Source organism: Lepidothrix coronata, unplaced genomic scaffold, assembly GCF_001604755.1.
Source record: "Lepidothrix coronata isolate B3197 unplaced genomic scaffold, Lepidothrix_coronata-1.0 Scaffold25, whole genome shotgun sequence".
Taxonomy (NCBI): Eukaryota; Metazoa; Chordata; class Aves; order Passeriformes; family Pipridae; genus Lepidothrix; species Lepidothrix coronata.
In genome coordinates this window covers 246,008-270,206 of record NW_016690205.1, presented here as the reverse complement: position 1 = coordinate 270,206, position 24,199 = coordinate 246,008, and the positions used below count along the sequence as shown (strand labels likewise).

The 24,199-nt window shown below is 41.9% G+C and overlaps 1 protein-coding gene across 2 annotated transcripts in view; it reads left to right on the top strand.

The window, feature by feature from the left end:
* Window positions 1-9,887: 9,887 nt before the first annotated feature.
* SHTN1 (shootin 1) overlaps window positions 9,888-24,199 on the top strand; it is a 60,761-nt gene continuing 46,449 nt past the window's right edge. For both annotated transcript variants that reach the window (XM_017809266.1, XM_017809265.1), the window contains exons 1-2: window positions 9,888-9,996; window positions 19,420-19,472. In XM_017809266.1, the coding sequence (XP_017664755.1) occupies window positions 9,939-9,996; window positions 19,420-19,472 (111 nt within the window). In that variant the 5' untranslated portion in view covers window positions 9,888-9,938. The remainder of the gene's footprint in view (window positions 9,997-19,419; window positions 19,473-24,199) is intronic.

The window sequence follows — 24,199 nt, the reverse complement described above, 5'->3', positions numbered from 1 at the left end:
TGCACAGTGACATGCACAGGGGTGTTGGCTGAGCCTGTGGTCCCCAGGGTGTGCTCACTCGCTCTGCCCAGAGATGAAATACAGGCTTGCAAATGCTGCTTGGGTCACACTCTGCACATGCATTTTCTCTAAGTGTTTTCATCTTATCAAGAGATGGTTGGTATAGCCAATGCAAATTACACATCCATCTTCCTGCACCAGCAGGAGGAGAAAATAATAGAGGAAGGGATTGGGTGTTTGCTTTGACTTCTAATGCAAAGTGCTAGTGCCTTTGTGAAGCAGATAGCAGTGTGAAGCAGATATTAATATTTCTCATTGCTTAGCAGATAACAATGGCAAATACTGCTGTTTCACATATTAGGCAGAGTGGAGAACTGATGAAAGTAGGAGTTGGAGACGCCTTAGACAATGGCAGCTTAAAGGTCTGCTGTAAACATCAATCTAGATGCTCCAAGTCACAAGCCTTACTTAGGTAAGAGCTTTCCTGTCCCCGCAGAGCAGGGATGTGGCTCAGAGGCCAAAGTTGCAAGTCTGAATGAGAGAGTGAAGTCAAAAGTATCCAGTACAAATCAGATCACGAGCATCTCATTCAGGGTTCCTCGGGTGAATGTGTTTGGTAATACAAGACACAATACAATAATACAAGATGGCTATGCTGAAGGCTGCAGTGGTAATGCCACATTATTCAGATGAATGGCTTGCAGAATTCCTTGCATCCTTTCTACCTTTTATCCTTGGGAATAGCATTCTCAACTAACCTTTTCTTTTATAAATGTTCATTATTATCTAAATTGCTTTTTGTCTTTCAGTTATAACTGCCTCTTCTTGTAGGCAGTGTTCACAGGAACTTCTTCCAAGGAGAGAAAAATGATGAGTAACCCTTTGTTTGCCTTTCCATCTTCCCTTGATTTTAATAGGACATGAAAGGCAAAAATATGAGACATCTGTTGTTTCTTTCAGTCATTTCCACAGAGACATTAGATAGCATTTCAAGCACTCAACTGACAAAACAACTCACCTTGTGAGAACACTCTGATTTATTAGATTGTTGCATTGCACTAGTTTTGTACAATGTAGGAAATAATTTTTTTTCTCTGAGACTTCCTCCATTTTTGCATAAAGCAGTATTTTCACACGGTTTTATGGTATGTTATTATATATATGAGCAATGATATGCTTGATATTTGGAATGTGAAGGAAGTTAGTTAAAAATAATGCAATTAAGCTGACAAATAATTGTCTGATCATACTCAGAAATGTGACTAATGCAAGATTTGCCATCTACTTTAATTAACAAGCTTTAATGTAGAAACAGAATACAAATCAAAAGCACTGGCAGGGTGAGAATATCATACATATTACTTCTCATGAAAGAAATAGTGATGATATATACTATTTCTGGTGATAGAAATGGTATATATAATCTCATAGAAGTAATAGAGTAAACTTCATTTTGTTAAAATAGGGTGAACCAAGAATAATTTTAAACACAAGGTGGTTACTGAAAACTAGTGTGGCAAGCAGGATTTTTACCCCCAATGTTCACTCTTAGGAGTTAATGTATGACCTTTTTTGATTAGGAAGACACAGTGGAGTGTCCTGTTGGCCAAGAGGCTCTGTGGGGACAGTCCGTGGTGGGTATGCTCTTCTGTGAGGTCCTGCTCCATCCTCACTGTCTGTGATTCTTGGTTTCAGACTCTAGTGGGAACTCACAACTTCTCAAAAGGCCACAACACTGAGAAGCTACAGGGCAAACCCCAGCTCCAGCTGACCCATGCAGTGAGGTCATTGGGGTGGCTGAGGCCTCACAGAAATGAGCTGTCCTGCACAGGTTCCAAGAGCAGGGAGTCCTCTTAAATTTTAACAAACATTTTGGGCCAAGTTTAGTACCAGTAAAACTCCACTGAGAACAGTTTTTTCTCTCTCCAGAAGAGCCCTTTACGAGCTTCTCAAGCCTTCTATTTCAAGATTCATTACACAACTTCTTTATCGCTGTTTATAGCATGGCCAGTAACAGCACCTGTGTGAGCTGTAGGAGCTGGTCTGTGGTGCAGCAAATAGGCAAAATGAAGTGTTGCAAGGGTTGTATTTCTTTGCTACCTGATGATGTACAGTTGGACAAGTGACAGAAGGTTTGTCCGATATTTTTACAGAAATCAATTTGCTTACTCCTTGGTCCCTTTATTTCTGCCTTGTTGAACAACTTCCAGAAAAGCTGGTTAACCTGGTGAGAATCCTTATGGCAACCTCAAGCTTTGTACCTGACCCTAAATTCTTACAAAGAACCCAATTTTCTGCCGACGTGAATTGATAGAGTTCCACAGCACACAATAATGCCATGGTGATTTTTATCAGCAAAATACCTGGCATAATTATCTTAGTGTAGCCAGTGTGGTCAAGTGGTGTAACGTAATCCAACACCATCTAAAGAATGCATGTGACAGCTTTGTTTTGCAAGAAGGGAGTAGAAAGGCTTGTTGGAAGGAGAGCTCAAATGCCTTTTAATTCAGGGAACTAGCATCTGACCCTAATTATGTGGTAAAATGGAGGTAGTGCAAGCAGCAGAAAAGGGACAAGTCTGCAACAGGAACAAAAGCATCAACTGCTGTTGAGCTGTATGCAAAGTTCAACTGAGAGGGAGAGAGACAGACAGACAAAGTGGCTCCAGTTGTACATAAATACCAGATGGAAAGTGTGTTGAGGAAACAGGGCAACGGGTTATTTTTCATAAGCTGCAAAATTGCTTAATATAAGTGAAATGACTTGCCCTTTCTGTAGAAATTAATTATGAAAGCAACTTCGTAGAGCAGCATAATAAAGATGTAGGCAAAATAACGAGTGGCACTGAATTCAAAAGCTATGCATAATGAATGGTCTATTAACATGTTTATGATCAGCACCAAGAGACCTTGACTGTTGTATAGTAACATATTTAAGTTTCTAACTAACTGATTTTATTATTTAGTTTGACATGATGTTATTTGTTTATCAAAGAACAAGGTCTGAAACAGCACCACGAGCTCCAGGAACAACTTACCAAGGAATAACTTTTTGTATTCAGTGACACTTCATCAACACCCAGTGTGTTCTTTCTTAAGATTTCTCCCATCATAAACATCTGCCCTCATCAAAATCTGATTATGTCCATGTTTCACAATGAAACTATGAGAACAGAGATACTTGATCCTACATGGCTAAGATTTACTTTTTTCACCCAATCTGATAGGGAAGAAGAGAGATTCTTTGCTATTGACATTTATCATCACATAACACATTGTAACTGTAGGGACCATTGGGAATCCATGCTGTTACAGTATTTGCAGATGAGGAATATGCAGATCAGACACCTGTTAATAGGCAGTTTATGGGATTACCAGAGTGCTGATAAGACCATGTGGAGTCACTTCTTTTGTAATGGGGAGTGTCAGACTCTTTTTTAAGTCGATGTATTGACATGCAGTCTTACCAGCTCGCCTTTCCTCTGTACAACACCTTAGCAGAGACAGCATCTGACCAGAGGTATCAGTGGAGGAAGAGTGTCTTTCACAAACTGGTTGAGGTTGGAAGGAACATAGGGGGGTCATCTTGTCCAACCTCCCTGCTCAAGCAGGGCCACCTCGAGCCGATTGTCTGTGACCACGTCCAGATGACTTTTAAGTATCTCCAAGGATGGAGACTCCACAACCTCTCTAGGCAATCTGTGCCAGTGTTTGGTCACTGTTACAGTGAAAAAGTGTTTCCTGATGTTCAGAGGAAATCTCCTGTGTTCCATTTTGTGCCTCTTGCCTCTTTTCCTGTCGCTGGTCACCACTGGAAGGAGCCTGACTCATCATCTTTGCAATCTCCCGCCAGATATTTGTACACACTGATGCGTTCCCCCCTGAACCTTCTCTTCTCCTCACTGAGCAGTCCCAGCTCTCCCAGTTTTCACTCAAGGGTAAGCTACTCCAGTCTCTTAATTGCCTCAAAGGCCCTTTGGTGAAGTCTCTCTTTTACATGTAAAGAAAAATACTAAAACACTTAAGAATCAATAATTAATGTTAAATTGTGCAAAAATTTCCATCTGAAATGAAGGAAATTGATTTGGGAACTGTAAGAGGGACTGCAAACTCTTGAGCTGCAGAGCTGTTACTGACAGAGCTACCGTAGAAATTAAGTTTTTAATGATTCAGGTCACAGGTGTAACATCCACAGCAAAAAATGTGTTAAAATGGCTTTACAGAAGTGTTGTAGTGGCTCAGTCAGCAGCTTATTCCTTCCCTCAAACTGGACAAAATAATTCCCAGATACTTTGAGCAAACCCAGTAATGCAGTTTCTAAGAAGAAACAGGACATGATAATGTTTCTTGCAAGGACATTCCCCATACAAACCCTCTTCTTCTCTGCTCTGAGAGCCTAGTTATCCAAATTGCTGCAGAGAAGAACCCCAGAGGAGCACAGAGAAGCCACTGCAACTGGTGAGACACAGTCTCCCAAGTGATACTGATGAAACAGGGTCCACCACTTCGGGAAAGGGGTCTGGAAAGCGACTCAATTTCTAGCTTTCCAAAAGTGTGATATTTGTCTCTGACAGGCTGGAAGCACAGGAGAACTCATATTTTTCTGTTAGAAACATAGTGAGTCACCAGTGAGCCATTTGTTACCTCTAAACGTGTGTCCCTGCAGGTGTTGGCAGGTGTTCACACCTCAGCAGGGGACATCCACCACCTGTCTGTGCTGGCAGGTAGAGGAAGCACCTATTTCTACCAAATTACACGAGATGAGCATCCAGAAAGTATGATGAACTGCTATGAAGGGTGAGTAGGTATAATTTGCCTTATTATATTTTATAGTTGTAAATTTCATATCCAGAATTGTTAATTATGGTATAATTAGAGCATATAAAAATGCCATGCTAAATACCTAATTTTCCTCTGATTTATCCCCCAATCAATTTGTGCCTTTCTTCTGTGCAGATAGACGTGTTTGCCATCTTAGATGGAGTTAACTAGCAAAGATCATGCCAGTGTCTCTAATCAAACGGTTAAGTTTTTCAAATTAATCCACATTATCTGAGTTTTTTTATTTCTAATCATACTTATATTCCAGTTTGGATGTGTGCTGATTAGTTATTTGTCATCTTACGGAGACAAGAAGTGCTTATATTTACCCTGATATATTATGCTAGTCATTATTCAGCACTGATTGGTTTGATGGAAAAATATACATTACCTCAGCAAGATAAGCTGCTTAGTCTTATTCATCACGTTAATTAGATGCTCAAATAGCTACTGCCATATTTATTTTTTTTAGTTTATTTATAGTTGTTTATCTGTGCAGCGATTATGTAGTTTATTTTTCCTTGTCCCCCCTCCCCCCACAAAATACATCTGCTCTGAAAGTGGTGAAGGTGTGGCAGTGGCCATGCCCTGAGGGTACCTGCAGCCTGTAGTCACACTTGTTTCCACCAGGTAGCTCTTTTCAACAAGAGGCTGATGAATCCTCAAGGAATATGCACATTTTAGTCTGGATAACGACTACATCAAATTTCTGATTGTAGTACCTATTTGACAAGGTACCAGAATCTTTACTTCTGTATGTACAGTTATGTGTGTTGTTATGTTAAATAGCTAATTTACAAGAAAAAAAAATTCTATAGATTAAGTTCAAAATTTATTGTCTCTAGATGATCTCAGGACAAAATCATTCATAAACATGATAATTGTTTCAAATTTTGTGATTTGAAATTTCAAATTTCAAAATTCAAAAATTTTATGATTCCATGAATTCCTAGCTCTTTACTCTAGATTCTATGAATTTAGGAATTATGTGAATTTAGGAATTATGTGACTAACAGTTGCTTCAGTTTGTCAGTCTGTGATATTTTCAACTTGCCAAGTCCATCATTTGAGTACTCATCAAAGTCCCATCCAAGAGAAGAACCATGAAAAAAAAATCACAAAAATTATATGCAAGCTATTTATTAGTAATATTCTGCACAGGTACAACAGCCTGAGTTACACAAACATGTCGGGAAGTCATTTTCAGCTTCACTCATTAGTCAGAACAACAGGAGGTGTCCAATCTCACTAAGATCTATCCCAAGGTAAGTCAAGGAAAGAAAAACCTCTTGGTATTTTTTTTCTCTTTCATTTTTTTCTGTATAATTATCCTATTTTATACAATTGTTGGCTACGGTGTAATTGAGAATACCAGCCAGATTCTCATCCATTCTCCTCAGCTACGAGCTGGCAGGACCTAGAGGTGTGATGAATCAACTTGAATGTTGGTCTCCAAAAGGACATGGATTATCCATGACATGTCATGTCCAGTAGAAAGTGACTCCACCTTGATACTGACTGTGTATCAAATCACAATGTGGACATTATATTACATAAAAATAGGTACTACAAACTAACTCTGATTTAAAATAACCCTGAAAACAATGAACTGAATCCATGATCCAGAGAAACATTTCTGGGGATGTTAAATCCTTAGGGGAATCCGTTAGCAAATTTAGTAATAGAATTTACTTCTCAGACATCTTCTAACTTAGAAAAAGATAAACAAGAGATGATTAATGTAATAATATTATTAATATAATAATAAATAATAATGTTGTAGTGGTACCCATCCCAGTATTGCAACCACAATGATCTGCAATGAGGAGATCCTTGTTTTAAACGCTGACTTTTCAAGGTATTATATCTGGATGCAGGTGTGAATAAAAACAAGAAGAAAAATGATGAAGCTGCGATATAGAAATTACAGAAGTGAATTCTTTTGATGTAGACAAAACACTTTAACTTGAATAAATAAATAAAATAATGGAAGAATTGACTTGTTGTCTCTGCAGATATCAGAGAGATTTTATGCCCTGTTCTAGCTGAACACAACAGACGGAACATTGTAGAAGGATGAAAGTGCCCGGTGTCTTGGCATGGTGCAGGGACAAGCAACATACAACGACTCTTTTGCAAATCCTGCTATTACACTGCATGAAAGAAATTGGTTTGGAAACGAAGGGGAATTATATCAGCAGTGGGAAGAGGGGCTTGGAATTAGACCTGTGGCTGAAGGGAAGCCAACAGGCAGCCCAAGAAAGGACACTAAAAACTAAAAATCTGGCAAAACTGCTCTGACTTAACGTGGGGCCATTCAAAACTGAGGTCATCCCAGAACTCTAAGGACCTAAATAGGACCTCTGTGTTCCTTCAAATGGAGGCAGTTATTGATGTGTGACTCCATTTGTAGCTTTTATTTTCAGCTTCTGGTTACAGACACAGATTCTGATTGACTCTCTTCCGCTAGGCTGAAAAACCCTCAAGTATTGAGGGTTTTCTCCTGTCAGATTACCATAACCCAATAATTTGTTTCCTTTTTGCTCAGTTAAAAAGATCAAGGGTTTAAGGTCTCTGATTGCAAAGAACTTTCCTCAAGCTCTAGGTCTTTCTTTTCTTCTCTTGTGCTTTCTCCATAAATTTTTCTGTACCATTTTTTTGAGAACTGGACACAGTAGATTTATTTTGGTCTTGCCAACATTATAGAAGAAACCTTTTCCTTGCTGTCAGCATACTCCCATTCTTTTCCTGCAGTACCTTACTGGCAGCACTTACATAATTACTTTGCCTCCCACTTCCTCTACAGAGCCTTCGTTTTCCAAGGTCATTTTCCATTCTTTGCATATGACTAGGAACATGAATTTATAACTTTGCATTTGGTACAGTTTAAGGTGTTTTGTGCTGACTAGTTCGAAATAAGCTGACTAGCTTATGAACTTGCCTGCGAAACCTCCTTTGTCTTACCTGGGCATACCACACTTCTGAGACACCAGTTTAGCTCATGTGGATCTCCTGGCTTCTTTCCAGGATGGTATACAAGTTATTAACTACCTCTAGGACACAAAATGCTGTAAAGCATCCATAAGGAATCTCTTCACGTTTTAAAGGTTTTCTAGGTCAAAATGGGAAGACTAGGGAACACAGAAAGGAGGTAACTGAGCAATGCTTTGCAGAGAGGTCTTTTTCCTTTCATTCTCAGGCATTTCTAACTAATATTGCCACATCTGTGGCAATGCTGTGTGTTCTGACCTGCCTGCCACGGTGATCAATGGGTGTTTGCCAAAGAAGGAGGGAGGGAGGCATGTGAACTGTACCTTTGCCCATGCAAATCTGAAGATAGCTGCTGCTCAGCCGACTGCAACTGAAACTCAGCAAAAAGCAGAAGCACAAACAACCTCTGCAGTGTCAGCCTTGGAATAAGCTGGGTAAGGTAATCAATTTAATACAGAGGTTATCATTGGATCCCCTCCTTTTTCAGGACAGGGATCATCAGAGAACAGCAGAGAGAAGTGTGTTCTTTTGAAAGGAACATAGCAGGTCCCTGTCAAAGCCTTTCACCTTCTTGTTGTTCCAAAATTGCCATTAAGTGCTGGACACTGGCATATAGTTGTTTCTCCTGGATCTTCGCAAACAGAAAGGCAACCTTCCAATTATTATTTTTTTTAAACCTTTTAGCCTTCTTTGTACCAAGGCACTCAAACAGCACTTTTATGTTCCCATCACTCCTCTGGGCTGTGCAGGGATCCTTATTGGAAAGTTGCCCTACGGAAGTCATGCAAAAGGGCTTATTAAAAATGCAGCACCACACCAGCAGCTGTGTGGGGAGTGGAGCAGGATGGCTTTGACTTGGCTCATGGGGGACTGACCGTGTGGGAGACCCTGACTGGGGTCTGGAGGGAAAGGAATCATGGCCTCTGCTGACCATGCCAGCTGGGTTATGGGGACATGTGTCCCCACGGGCCAGGGGGCCCGTTGGATTTTTCCTCTCGTTTGCAGAGGGATATGGACAGGTTGGATCGATGGGCTGAGACCAACAGCGTGAGGTTCAACAAGACCAAGTGCCAGGTTCTACATTTTGGCCACAACACCCCCCTGCAGTGCTGCAGGCTGGGGACAAAGTGGCTGGAAAGCTGCCCAGTGGAAAAGGACCTGGGGTGCTGATCGACAGTGGCTGAACATGTGCCAGCATGTTCCCAGGTGGGCAAGAAGGCCAAGGGCATCCTGGCCTGGATCAGGAATACTGTGGCCAGCAGGAGCAGGGCAGTGATTGTCCCTCTGTTCTCGGCACTGGTGAGGCCACATCTTGAGTGCTGTGCCCAGTTCTGGGCCCCTCACTGTGAGAAGGACATTGAGGTGCTGGAGTGAGTTCAGAGAAGGGCAATGGAGCTGGTGAAGGGTCTGGAGCACAAGTCCTGTGAGGAGCAGCTGAGGGAGCTGGGGTGGCTCAGCCTGGAGAAAAGGAGGCTCGGGGGGACCTCATCACTCTCTACAACTCCCTGACAGGAGGGGGGAGCCAGGTGGCGGTCGGGCTCTGCTCCCAAGGAACAAGAGATAGGATGAGAGGAAACGACCTCAAGCTGTGCCAGGGGAGGTTTAGGTTGGACATGAGGAGGAATTTCTCCACAGAAAGGGTGATCAGACATTGGAACGGGCTGCCCAGGGAGGTGGTGGAGTCGCCGTCCCTGGAGGTGTTTAAGGAAAGCCTGGACGTGGCACTCAGTGCCATGGGCTGGGTGACGTGGTGGTGTTCGGTCACAGGCTGGACTCGATGACCTCAGAGCTCTCGGCCACCCGAATGGGTTCCGTGACTCCGCTCACAGCCAGGCCGTGCCCGTGCAGGCTCGGGGCGGGCGCTGAGGGCGCTCAGGGCACCCCGTGCACGCCGTGCCCCGCCCGCCGGCGCTGCCCGCGGAGCCGCCGCGCCCGCACCCGCACATGCTCACTGGGGCGCCGCGGGAGTCTGGGCATGTGCAGAGCGGAGCGGGCCGGGCCCGCCGCGCCCCGGGGCTGCGGCCGCCGCCGCCCTCCCGCTCACAGGTGAGGCCGCGCTCGGCGGGGCGGGCGCAGCGCTGCGGGGCAGCCGCCGGCCCGCGGCGGCGGTGGCTGCGGCGGGGCACGATGAACAGCTCCGACGAGGAGAAGCAGCTGGAGCGCCTCGCCAGCCTCAAGGACCAAGGTAGGGGTGGGCGGTGCCGCCGCCTCCGGCGCTGGAAGAGCGCGGCTCCCCCCGCAGGGCTCAGGCTCGGCCGGCGGGAGCGCGGCCGCCTAGGGGCGAGGGGAACGGGGCGCGGCGGGGCGGGCGCGGCCTGGGCGTCCCACAGCCCGGGCGTCCCACAGCCCCCCTTCCCTGGCCTCTTTCTCTGCTCAGCCAGAGGGACACAGTAACAGCCATAGTAAAATAAATCGGGGCGGTGGAAGGTGCTGGCTCTTTCCCGTGTGAGCGCCTGCCTCGGTGCCCGCAGGTGAAGATGGGTTGGGCTCGATGATCTTGGAGGTCCTTTCCAACCTCATTGATGCCGTGGTGGTGTGAGCGCGGGCGTCGTGGGGTCGATGGCGGGAGGCCGAGGTGCTGCAGCACATGGCAGCCGGGGCAGAGTGCTCGGTGTGCGGGTCACACGGCCGACACCCGGGGCTGCTCCCCAGGGAGCCCCATCCCCGCCTTGCCATCCCTCTGGGGAGCTGAGCCTCGCGTGCAGGGCCGCGCTGTGCCTGACCTGGCATCATGTCCCACCTCCCGCTCAGCCTGCAGGACCCGATCCCAACCCAGCCCGTCCAAGCCCTGCTATCCCACTGCCCATCAGTGAGCACGCTTCCCGCCGATAGCTCCGGGCTCGCCCTGGTGCGCCCTCAGTTTGTGTGGAGTGTTTGTAGCTGCTGTGTAAATGGAAGGCAGTGCCTGTCCTGGGCTGGTTTGGTGCCGTGTGTGAGTCGGTTTCTGTTTCGGAAATTGATTTGCTGTAGAACAGTCCGGTACCTCCGCCTGGTGCATGGGCAGTGTCAGGAGTGCCTGGTTTGACTCAGAAACTAAACCACTGTCATCTTTAATCCTCTGGAAGAAGGGGCATGGAAAAGAGCTTGGATGCTTATGAAGCAGCCCATTTTGTAACTCTGTTGGTCAGTCTATCCAGCAACCAGGTTGATCCAGCAAAGTATCTGCCTTAGTTGATCATGTAGGCAATGTTTGAAGATCCAGCTTTACCAGCCGTTTAAATTCTGGACGTCTGCTTGTGAGCGTGCATCAAGTGCCTGGTGCCTCCTGTCTCACAGAAGCTGTAGGTCTGAAGTAGCCACACTGTAATCCTCTGCTGGTAATTCCCACAACTGAGTTCTCCTGGTCTCCTATGAGCCTGGGAGGAGCTATTTGGAAAAGACCTGTTGGACAAAGTTACGTAAAACAGTGAAATTATGGCAGTGTGATCAGCACCCATTTTTCCACCATTCGTTCTGACTGTAAATGTGTTTGACCACCTTTGCTGTATAGCAGAAGCTTTTCCTAACCAAATTTCATCTGTTCATCTGTTTATGGTCTGTTTATGACCTGCTCTGGCACTTACTTTTTTGGTTGTAGTACACTCAGGATTGGAAATCCATGATGACCAGCTGCACAGGTTAGATTCTGCCTTGGAAGGGTTCAGTGGGTGTAAAATGATAATCTTATAGCCGTGTGTTTTGATACTTTGGGACCAAAAAATAAGGCTAAAAATCTGCGGGTTTTTGCTGACAGACTGCTTCCCTCCAGAGGAGTTGTCTGTGCCAAGAGGATAGTTGTTAAAATGTCAATAATCAGTTGCAAAAAAGATATGTTTGGGTTAATCTTTAAAGAAAACCAAGCCTCTTGAAATTATTTAGAGTGGGGCTTTAGTTCTGCTGTATGAATGTCTTCTGCTCCAGTAGGCTGGGTATCCTTTAATCTCTAATGAAATTTTACAGGACTACAGGAATTAGTTCAAGGGAAAGTTACTGTAACTTGAGGACTGGCTGTCTAAGATCCACTTGAGCTGTTGAAATAGCAACTGTACTTGGCAAACCCAGTTCTATAAGGCGCTGTTCTTGGTGGTTGTTGCTGTTCATCCCTAAACATAGGAATTATAGTATATTGTTGTGAGGCTGGCATAGGCTTTAGTGATTGTATTGCTGATGAGAAAGTTGATCAACGGGTGAAAAGTTAGCCCGTGGAAAAAAAATTTAAAATACTCTTCTATATCCTGTTTTGCATCTAAAACTATACAAAAAATATGGTAGCACACATAGTTAAATTAATAGTTAAATTGTGTTGACTGACAAGTCTGAGGAGCCCAAAGTAAAAAAATCTAAGCAATTAAAAGGTAATGAGATGCATAAAATTATTCTAACAGTAATGAACTAAATATTGTTACTATAGGTAAGTAAATTTGCTTAGTCTTTATATGCTGTAAGTTTGAATAGATAATGTCCTCTCCATTCTTACTGATAACAAAACAAGACTATTTTAGATACTGCCAACTTGCCTCAAGTAAGTTTAGGTGGTCTGTTAAACAGATGCAGCATGAAAAGAGGAGGTGAGAAAGTCTTTATTTTCCTCTTTATTGCTTCCAGATGTAGATAACGGTATTATTTTGGAAATAGATATGGTTGGTGGAAGGATCTGCTGTCACTGAATATTTGGGGTAATGAATACTTACTTGTCTTATCTTATTGCATTTAGAGTGGTGTATGGCTTCAGATTACTGTAGCATTATGGTCTGTAGTCAGATTTTTGAAAAACACAAATTGATTTGGAGGGGTTTCAGAGAACATTCATTCAGTAGCCCTTGTTTGGTTTCTCTCTCAGGATGTGTTTTTCTAGTCTTGAGAAACACCAGGTAAATGAACTGTCTGAGAAGTGATGCAGAAGGTGGAGGGGAAGCAAAGAGCAGTGTAGGTGGCTGGCTGCTGTCACATCCCCACTGCTGCTCATACTCTTCCTAAACAAGGGCGGTGGATTGAACCTGAGGCAGCGTTTTGTAGCCGCCCGCTCCGTTCTCAGAGGCAGCTGTGAAGATGTCTGGGGCTTGGGCAAGTGTGCTTGGCTGTTTGGCAGAGCTCTGAATGGCAACAGGGACACTGAAGCTCTGTGTGCAAGATATGCTTATCTCTCACCCGTGCTGAATTTTCCACGTCCTGTGTGTTAGACTCAGATACCTGATACTGATCATTCTTCAGCCTCCTCCATGACCAAGTTTAAGGTGAGCACCACAAAGGAACATGATCTCTGTGTTGATATTTAGGACTTAAAAGTGCTGCTCGAGTTTTAATCCTCAAATAGTTTTCAGAGATGGCTTGGTTTAATAAAGCAGATCCACTATAAATATTACTATTGCCTAACTTGAAGTGGTAATTCCAGTGGTGCACACTTCTATTCAACTGGCCCTTATAATTCCTATGGGTGAGACTTAAAATCGAAACAAAACCAAAACCAAATCAACTGGGCAAAATCTTGTGTTATTAGTGGTTGTTTGTAGAACCTGTGGAGTTGTAGCAAACTTGACTAACAGCTGAATCATAACAGTAGTTGATTACCTGCCTGAAAGATTGCCTTGTTTCTCTTTGGTTTTATTGGCACTGTAGGTACTTTGCCCTTAAAGACAGTTACCTTCTGACGTAGTTGCTTTTCTGTTCAGTTGAAAACAGCAGTCAGCAACCAAAATACCTGGAGTGTTATAAACTAGGTAAAATTGCACTTCAGCAATGCCACTGTCATAGTCACATTTCTGGTCATTTTGCTACATTACAATGGTTAACAACTATTGATAACTATGTATATACTGAACAAGTTTATATTACCTGGATTTTTTTAATAAGTCTGAAAGGTCTAGTCTTGCTCTGTGTTTGCTGGTTGAATTTGACGAAGTGTGATGATCTCCAGTCTCTAGTCCCTAGTCCCAAGCATTGTGACTCTATATGTGTTGTTTGTTTGTTTGTTTGTTTTTTGTGTTTTTTTTGTTTTAATTAAGATCTATTTGATCTTAAAACTTTTTTTAGAATGTCAGAACCTTCGAATAAGGGAATATCATATATCTTCTAAGGAACAGAGCAGACTGGCAATCTGACAGCACTATCTCAGAGTAGTACTATTTAGGAATATGCTATTGACAAGCTCTTAATGTGATTTGGTAAATTTATTTTTCTTTGTGGCAGGTGGGTAATTTTTATGGCCAGGGGAATTTCCTAGGACACCTTGTTGGCTGCTGTGTTCCCCTCTGTAGTCATCTGCTCTGCAGATTTTTTCCAGTGTACGTGTCTGTATATGTTCATACACAGCAGCCATCCTTCCCCAGCAGAGCCCATCCTGCTGGAGTGTTTTCTTCATATATTACTGTGGAATGTTTTTCCCGCTTCAGTTTCTCGTGTTGAACCATGTCTGGTGTTCAGAAACTCACAAAGGCAAATCTTCTGGTGTGAACTTAGGTGGTTGGGCTTTATCAGGCAGTGGTGTGTTTAGTTCTCCTGCCCAGTTTCCAGGAAATTTCCTGCAAATTTCCAACTGCAGGTTGCAAATTTGGGGTGTCATTAAAAAAATTTATTTGTACGCTCTTTCCCAGATTTGAGTAAAACCATAGCATATGGGAACACAGATGCAGGATCTGACTGACAGGAATTGTACTTAACACTTATCTTTGTATATTTACACAGGTGATTTTTATTTGTTTGTTTTTAAGGGCTGTTTGGTAGTTGAGCTGTGTAGGTTTCAGCTGGTGATTTGTGAGCAAAAGCTTGGTTTGTCCATGTAAGCTTTAGGCCTAATAATAGGTTTATATACTGTGAGTCAAGATTTGGAGTCACTGTAAAGTAAGGAGTATAACACCATCACATAGATTCACCTTTACAGAAGGAGGAGTTAAAAATGCTGCCCAGGCATCAATTTGAAGTAGTTAGCACGTGGCTGGTGCTGTACCACATCCTGTTGAAATTGAGATTGTCTGGGCAAAAGGGATCCTTGAGCCTAAAATGGGGAACAAGAGAAAAATTCATCCTTTTTGGCTTTTGTTTATCCTCTTGACAGCACTTCACAGATCTTGTGCATGCTGTGCTTCTAGGGTGACCTGTTTGAGAGACATTTGGCCTCATTCTTCCTGCTCCAAGTACACTGGGAGGAGGAATGTGGTGGCAGCAATTCCATTAAAGCTTCTGGTTCTGACAGGGGTAATTATGTCTCTAATGATACATCCAAAAAGCCAGGTGTTAGTTTACTTCTACCAACAAAAAAATGACTTAATTAGAATAGCTTGTTTCATTTGGAGCAGAGGACTTCTTGCACTGTAAGCTCTTTCTCCTGCCTCTACCAGTAAATACATGCCTGGTCCATAGTCTAGATGTATAAGCAGTGGAATGACACTTGCTTCCTTTGACAGCTCTACTTACTTTTTGATTAAATAAGTAGGTTTGAAATGCTGAAGTGGCATTACTTATTTATTTGGCATGGAAGGGCTCTCAGTCTACTCAAAGGCCACCCTGATTTGCAACATAAATGCTAAGGTATATGCATGTAGCATTTTTAAAGTTTGTGGTGTTGGTTTTTTTTCCTTTAATGTCTGTTTTTTAATATACAGCTTTGGAAAAGGGGTTGATTAATTTTTCAATAAAAAGAGTAGGAAGAGTCTCACCACCTCGCTCTGTGCAAATGGAGGAGTCTTTTCTGTTGTTCACTATGAATTATAGTCATTACATACTTTTACCCTTATGACCTTGTTTTACTAATAAGTGCTTTTTAGCCATAGTAAATATCTAATACATAAAACATCTAATTTAGGTAATACTTGTCTTTTGGTAGCAAATCCTGGTTCAGGAGACACAGATTCACAAATAAAAATCAAAAGACTAAGTTATAATTAAAGGAGCTTCTGCATACAAAGTTGCATACTTAATTTAGTGCAGATAAAGTGCATTGATACTGTTCACAGGACGGTCCCCTCTGGCCAACTGAGCTGTGGAGTGAGAAGTTGGTGAATGTGTGGTTGTTGTAAAGGAACATGCTGTGTTCCCTCGTGTTGGCTGTTTTGGGGTTTTATTGTAAGAAAGAGCAGGGTTGGCTGGGAACATGTTTGGGGTGGGTTAAGAGCTGTAGCCCAAAATATTCGGTTATTTTCTCCATTCCCCAGCTTTCTTCTCTCCTTAGTCTTGAAGTTGTAGTGTTGCCTGAAGCAGAAAAATGCGATTTGTGTCCTAATAAATTGTATATATCATACTGCTGTACATCAGGAATTATTCTACTACGGATAAAGTTAGTGTCAGACAGCAACAATATCCCAAGAGATCTCTCATACATATTTGTTACGGTTATTCAGGATTCACTGGGGACTAATGAGTTCAACATGGGCATTTTACTACCAATATATGCTACAATATTGATTCTTTAAGAAAATGATATATAGTTCTGGAATTTTAGTAGCACCTTTAGTGAAGTGTCTTCACTTGTTTGTTTCATTCACTACAAATGTGAAGAGATGTCTTTATTCCAGGATAAATTATATAGAGCATAATCTGAATGAGTCAGGATGACATGTAAGAAGTTTTCAGTTGCTCAGGTGAAGAAGTTGTCACGTATATTGTGTGAGTGCCTTCATAGGTTAAGGAGAAGGAGTTCTATCTCTTGGAGAAAGTTTAGGGAAGTCCTTGTACAAAAGGATTTATTGCTTGTCAATCTATAAAGAGTGGTAATGATATCTCCTAATCTACCAAAGAGGGGTTTTAAGGCTAAATAGTCTGTATGGCATTTGGACCATGTGAACTGTTGCCTTATATTCCTCCAGTTACTGACTGTTCTAGTCAGTTCTAGAGCAAAGAGATCATTGTTTCCTTTATGCCCTTTGGTGCTTCAGTGAAGGTTATGTATGTAGACCTTTTTTTTAGATGGCCTCAAAACTTCATTGTACATTAAACACCTGAAAAACTTCATATCAAAACTTCCCAACAAGCCCCACCCCCAATGTTAAAAAAGTAAAATCCACCAACTTTCAACTTCTGCCTTTGCAGAGAATCTGATCCACAGCAGATGGGGTTGCCATCCAGGATGAACAACCTGATTTTAAGATACCAGATCCTTACTATGCATTAGCTGTATTCAAGGAAGAACTAAAGTTTTGCAGTGACAGTGAGGGGGTGGGCACAGTAAAAAGGCACTGAAGAAAGTGTGTGAGTGCAGCATGAAGTGGCTGCTGAGTTTCTGTTTGCATTCCACGACAAACCTGCTGTGGATCCGCAGTGAAAGAGGGAAGGGCTGCCCTGAACAGGCAGTTTAATTCCCTGTCTCACCCAGGTGAGCCCTTACTGGGGATTTTTGGACTGTTGTGTAAGTATTCTTGTTTCTGGTAACTTGTTCTTGTATCCATGCCTTGAGGGCTCATGATTCAGAGTCCTCTGTTCAGGGAGCATGTGAAGAGAGCTGTTAAAGGCGTGGCAAATCTGTATTTTTCAGTCATTTATAAAGCAAGTATGAGTTTGCCTTAAAGGTGAGCAAACAGTAGCAGTTTTCAAGTATGAAGAAACTTGAATTGTATCTGTCAATAACAGTTTTCATTCCTTTTTTTGCATCTGGATGCTAGAAATCTCTTTTCTTGCTTTCCTCCAGGGAACAGGGAAATGATTTGAAAGTGGAACAGTGATCAGGAGGCTTAGCTTTGTGTTCCTGAGTAGGAAACATGTTATTTCACTGTAGGTGCTCTGTCTTGGAGCAACTGCAGCAGTATGGTTTCTTGCCTGTTCATCTGCCTGTTGTGTTTTTTCTTCTGTTTCCTGAGTATGGGAGGTGGGCAGGAAATTTGGTAGATAAGAAGTGGGGGCAAGTAAAGGGATGGGTAGGAGACCTTGGTTTTACTGGTGCAGGGATGCAGGGCACAATTTTAAGAAACCTGATTTTGTTCGTTCAACTCTTTAGTAGATTTCCCTTTTTACTTGGATGAGCAGGAGTGAGGATTTTTTTTTGTGAGTTTGCATGTGGACTTCACTTTAAGCTTTTTTATTTAACTTTTTTTTCTTGGAGAGCCTAGAAATTTTTCTACATGGGTCGGTCACAGCAGAGCTGAGATTCTGGCTGAGAGATTTGTCATTCCTGTATTCTCTTTCTAGCTAATACAGTCAGCAGGGTCTTGTCGTGACCCCATTGCTGGTCAGGGCACACAGGGAGCAGAGTCCTGTTTTGAGTTGCTAGCCAGAAGCTAATTCTGCTGCCTGTATCCCAGACTTCATCTCTAAAATGATGTGATCTTGAAGAAGAGAGAAATTAGGCTGATTTGAGGTTTTTACCTCTGAGGTACTTGTGTGCTGCTGCATGCTGAAGGCAAGCAGAACAGTGATGCCAGACCTCACCTTCAGGAGTGAGTTGAATTAATTTTATTTCAGGAGATTTTGAAATGCTGGGGAGGGGAGAGAGGGCTGTCACAGCAGTGTAAAGTGTAACTTTGTAAGAGCTTCTTGTTTGAAGAAGTTTAACTGTCTAAAGCTAGAAAGAGGTAGTAGGTTTTCAGGTGGCTGATCTAGCAGTCTACGTGTTCATGTCTTCAGATGAAGGGTAAGACATGTCAAGAGGAAACTCTAACATCTCTGATATTAGCAGCTGAAAACTATCTATTCGTACCCTTTATCCAGTTTAAATTAGCTTGAAATCCTGTACGCTAGTATAGCTTCTGCTAGGTACAGGGCAAAATTTGAGGAAATGCCGAGGGACTGGAATAAGATCCGTAGTGATGTCAGCAGTCCCTTCATTCCACTCTTGCAGTATGTCTTGAAGACCGACCAGTGTTCCTTTCTAGAAAAGTTTGTTTCTCTAAGTTTGGAGGTGTATTCAGCTTCTTTCTGGTGACAATAAAATTTCTATGGTCCCGAAGGCCGAACAGCCCATGTGGGACACACTGAAATAAGAATGGAACTGGGAAGTTGTGGCAATGATGGCACATCCCTGAGGGAGTAAAATAAAAGGTTTACGAGGGGCACACAAAAATATACAGTAAACTGAAAGTTTAATTGGTAGCTGATAGATTGTTTCTGCACATTATTTACTGGTTTGAAACAATGGCCTCCCAGAATCCTGGAGGTTGATCCCTTCCTGCTGATCCCTGCAGCTGAGCTCTTGTGATCTTGGGCAAATCGTACAATCTTTTCTTGTCTCCATGGGGAGTTTAAAGACAAAAAATACCTTTCATAGGACTCTTGTTGGAAGAAAATATTAATAAACAAATAAATACAGAAAGGTGCTCAGCTACTCTGGAGGTACCTATGTATGGCATTAACTGTGTTTTCTGGCATTGATCTGTAACCTGAGCCAGTGTGGGATTAAAATGGTGACTGCAAACCAGTATATTCACCTTGTATTTTTGAACTCAATCAATGAGATTGTTTAACTCTACATTGATCAAAAATTGATTGTTTTGGGAGCTACCATCTTTTTCAGACACTTTCTAATTGCTTCAATTCTAGAAGGATATCCAGTTCATAGGCCATTAATAGGCTGTTAATGAAGTTTATGACCCATGTTATTTAAGAAGTCTGTGTAAGCACACAGAAGAGTTTTCAACTTAATGAAATGGAGAGCTAATTTGGGAAGAGGTGCTGCTATATTAACTCTTTTTTTTTTTTTCTTGTATAGCTGTTGGTGAATATGAAGAGCTTAGAGCAGAAAATAAGAAAACGAAAGAAGAGGTTTGTATATATAACAATTATTCATTTAATGCTAAAATGCTAAATATCAGAGTATCTTGTTGACCATGGCAGGTTGTTGTCTACTTTTTTGAGTTCACTGATACTTACTAGTAATAAGCATTACTTGTACCTGTATGTTTTAAGGAGCAACAAGTGCAACTCCCGCAACTATTCTGGCTGTCCCACTCCAGAAAGGTTTGTATAAATATATTTTAAGTGATGGCTGCTCTACCCACTTTGCCTGTGATTACAGTGTGAGCACAGACCAACTCATGTGTTTAGATAAAATTGTTTCTCTTGGATCTAAAGCTTTATTTGTTACGACTTGATTTGCACAAGGGACGGACTTACTGAGAAGAAAAAATAGGACAACTTCCCTTACCCAGCCCTCCTGAAGATTCAGAATGTAGGAATATGATTTCTAAAGGTATTTAAAATCTTCCCCTTCCCATTCCTCCTTCAAATCTCACCCAATTTTTAATAGGGGAGCAAGATGTCCTAACTTGCAGAATGGTACTGCAGCATAAAATGAATTCTCAGGATATCACACATCTTTCTGTGACATCTGTGTGCCTGTCCAACTTGAAAAGAAGCTTTGATTGTATGGTCTGAACTTCATACATTAGTGCAAGCTTCATTTTTTTATGTTCAGAGATACTGGAGTAAGAAATAATACCTGCTTCCTAGATTGCTCATTGTAGTTACACTGAACTGTCTTTCTAATAGTGAAATTAAGCACCTTTGGTAAGGTGTCTCTTTGGTGAGGGATCTCATTTGACGAACCTGCTTCCTGAGAGGAAGCCATTGGGAGCAGAGGACTCTGGGAGAGATGTGATGGCAGTGCTGCATGGCAAAATCCATGTCAGTGTGCAAAAGGTTTTTTTGCAGATAACCTTCCGAAAGGAACTGTGGTCGCTGAGAGCCTCTTATCAGGAGGAATGCAGAGGAGGAAGTCAGTGCTACACTGTATTGTAAACAAAATTCTCCTTTCTCCAGTATTAGTGAGCTGAAGATAGAAGACACCTGTTAGTTTTCAAATCCCTGTTAGCTGCCAAGGCATGTAGCTTTAATTTTGCTTTTTCTGAAGTAATTTTGGAAGGGTCATTTTTAATCCAGTTATAAATGGTGCAATTCAAGACTGTGTTGAGAAGACCTTGTCCTTAACTACTTTCTCATTACTAAAGAAAACTTGAAACCTGCCTTCAGTTACGATGGAGCAGTGATTCCATGTATTTCCACTGGGGTCAGCATGCTGTGCCTCACTCCCTCCTACCCACTGACCTCCTTGTCTTCTTCGCTGGGCTTCTTGCTGCATTCCAGTTATGCTGTTCTACACCAGTCTCAGCCTAGGAAATCTGTCCTCTATTTTCACTATTCAGAAGAAGTGCTCAGAAGAAAAGGCTCCCTTTGTATCAGGACAAAGAGAAGAGAAATTAATTTTTTTAGAAGGTGACTTGCAGACTATTTGTGGAAAGTACCACACAGGAGTTAGATAGCTGTCTGTGTGTATGTGCTTTTGACAAAGTTGGTGGGAGATTTTTCTAAGTCACTGCTGCAGTCATATGGCTTTGAGAGATGAGCTGTGTGTGCAGAAATTAGCCTAGTTCCTGTTAGTCACATGGAACTTGGTGGATAATGGACAGCTAACTTAAGATAAAATTGTAATTTTTGAAAATCTATGCTCTTTGTTTCATATTTTTTCTTAAGATTAGAAAGTAAATTGACTTTTATGTAGGTTGCTTTGTTCAAAGCACTACTGCTTTAAAAGGATGCTAATAGACATGAAAATTCAGGAGCAGAATGCAAGATCTTTGATCCGCGGTGTCTCTTCCTCATTGCCTTGAGAAACTGTCAACGTGAAGACCACTGGTGAGGTCTCTGGCAGTATTGCCACAGACATTTTTTTCATTAACATTTTTAAATACTTTCAGAAACTGAAGCAAAAATTATATTGGCAGATTATGTCTCTTAGGTCACCTTTTTTGTTGAAGTCGCTGACTGAACACGCATACCAGTCCCCCAAAAATAGATAACTAATGTTCAGTTGCACACAAATATGGGTAACTTAATATGCAGTTCTGACATATTCAGAGTCAGATCATGAATAAATATTTGACTACTTGCTAATCAGACAGAAATGACTCTGAACGCTGGTTTTGACAGTGTTTTGTCAGGCTGCCAATAGGGGGAAAAAAAGCAAGACAGCTATCCAAAACAGTAGGTGTAATACTGTATCTCTGATACATCATTCATGATGTTTGCTCTGTTAAAGCACATGTATAGAGTGGATTATATGTTTTGTCACCAAATGGGAATGGGAAAGGGATTCTGCCTTGATGACATGCTCATTGTTTCTGTAAGTAGAGTATAGCAAATGTCATTGGATACTTGTGAGCGCTGTACCAAACTCATAATTTTAGAACAAGCATTAAATCTGCATAAATTTCACAATCTGTGTAAACGGGAAAGAATTGTGTCTTGTGTTGCTTAGCAATGGCTTAATTGACTATATGACTACTACGTGAACTTCTTGCATCCCAATATCTGGACTGAACAATCTCCTCCTTGTTTTTGCCCTTTGAAGGCCTTTTACTGAAGTCAGTAGGAGCTTATGTGCAAAATAGTTGGCAAAAAAGAAGCCTGTTAGTAAAGAATAGACAAGAAACCCAGGCCTCCCTGGAATTAGTGGCAAAGAATCATAAGGCTGGTGGGAGTGGGTGTGTGGCTTCCAGCTGGTTGACTGCATCAGCTTCCCATCCTCACACTCCAGTATCAGGTTGCTGGGATGATGTGGTGCTATCCTGGTGTTGTTCTCGCCCCCAGCACAGGCTGAGGTAATGTTAGTTACTGTCTACATAGGCAGTATCTGGTTTGAACACTGATCTTTGACATGTGCATGGTTTACTTGTAATTAGTCAGCATGTCAGTTCTCTGTGCTAGAAAGTAAGGTGCTGCCTCGTGGCTTTGGTGCCTTGAAGGCAATAATCTGAAACGGAGCGGGATCGACAGATCCTCTGAACCTGTGCCTGCAAAGATGAACAATTGTATGGAGTTATTCACAGAATGAATGGCTATTGGATTTGTTTTTAAAAATACAGATGCAACATCTCTTAATTGCTAAGAGATTATCGTTGAAACCTGTAGCTAGTTCAGGACTGGAATATTTCTGGTTTCCTTTGAGTTTTTTTCAAGTGGGATAATGGTAGTATAAATATTAGATTAAAAATATACTAAATAGTATTGAACAAATGCTTGTTTTCCTTTGCAGAGAAGCTGGAACTCTTAACAAAATGAAGTTAAAAAAAGAAAATTGACAAACAATCCAGGAGTTACAGAATTCTTTATTTTTATTTGAGAGTACTCTTGAGTATGGAGCTATCCCTTAATACTGACAAGGGAAACTTCTCTTCAGCAGTTACATGTGCTTGAATGTGAAAAGCGAACAGCAGATTTTATAGTAATGTTATACTATTTGCCTTTTATTATTTAGGATTACTTATACTTTTATCAATTAACAATTGTACTGTATATGCCTCAGATTTCTTTTTTGAGAAATGGAGTTGGTGTGAACTTTGAAGGTGTCTGTGCAGCTTTTTGTGTACAGCTCACACTTCTAAATTTTGATATTTTTAAACTTATTTGTTTTAAAGTAAGGTCAATTTATTTTAAAGGGTGACAATAATTTTATTATGAAACTTAATTTACAGGCTTTTTTTTTTTGTATAACCTTCTAGTCTGCCTTTAATTACTTGTATTCTTTCAATCTTAACTTTTTCTAATTATTAGGAGATGAACTAGGGTTTGGTTTTTTGTTTTTTGTTTGCTTTTTTTAAGGACCTGTAACAGCTCTGCTTGCACGGCTCTGATTGCAAGACAGAAGGCAAAGTGCTTTCCATTGATCATTTCAGCAAGGGCAGCAATCTCCCGCTCTCCTTTTCTTCCTCCTCTTTCATTCCGAAGCACGGTAGCAGCAAAAGGAAAATATTGAGAAAGCTGCAAGTGGGAGCAGGAATTGCTCTGCAGAGACCCAAACCTAGAGACCCTGATTGTGCAGAGAAATGTCACAGTTATGAGAACAGTCAGCTTGCCGTGGTCCAAATGGAACTCTCTCTGCAAATAGCACTTGAGGTGAAGTGGAATAGGTCATTTAACTTCCCCTTTCACTGCACAGGGAAAGCTGTTGCTGGTGAATTTTAAAAGGAGTTTTTCCTGTCGTTGGGATAGGGAGTATACTATGTCCTCTACGTCAAGGTTTCTGTCAGTAGAAAAGTCTCATTGACTTCCATAGGCAACAGATCAGATCCTTAAAATGCTAATCTTCCTGGTTTCTAAACTGAGCATTAAAGGCATTTGCTCCCTTAATGTGCAGTGGGCTGAAAGCTTGCAGCATGCAGAAAAATCCATGGGTGAAGTATGCCAGCATGGCCACAGTGTTTTTTCTGTAAAATATGAAGAGGCAGCGGCTCACACTGATACCCCTCTTGCAGCAGAATTGTGCTCTGCAGGAACAGTCAGAAATACTACCCCTGTCTTTCACTGCCTTCCATTCTTAGACTTCACTTCTCCAGTAAGGTGACACAAATTTTTGCTGAGGAAACTGAGAGGGAGGGCAGTGAGCAGCAGGAGTCACGCACACATTTCCCTTCCTCACCTCTCCTGTGTAGGATTCTCTGAACAGCTTCTTTGTTAACAGGGCCACATGAAACGGTGAGTCCTCGTCCAGCACC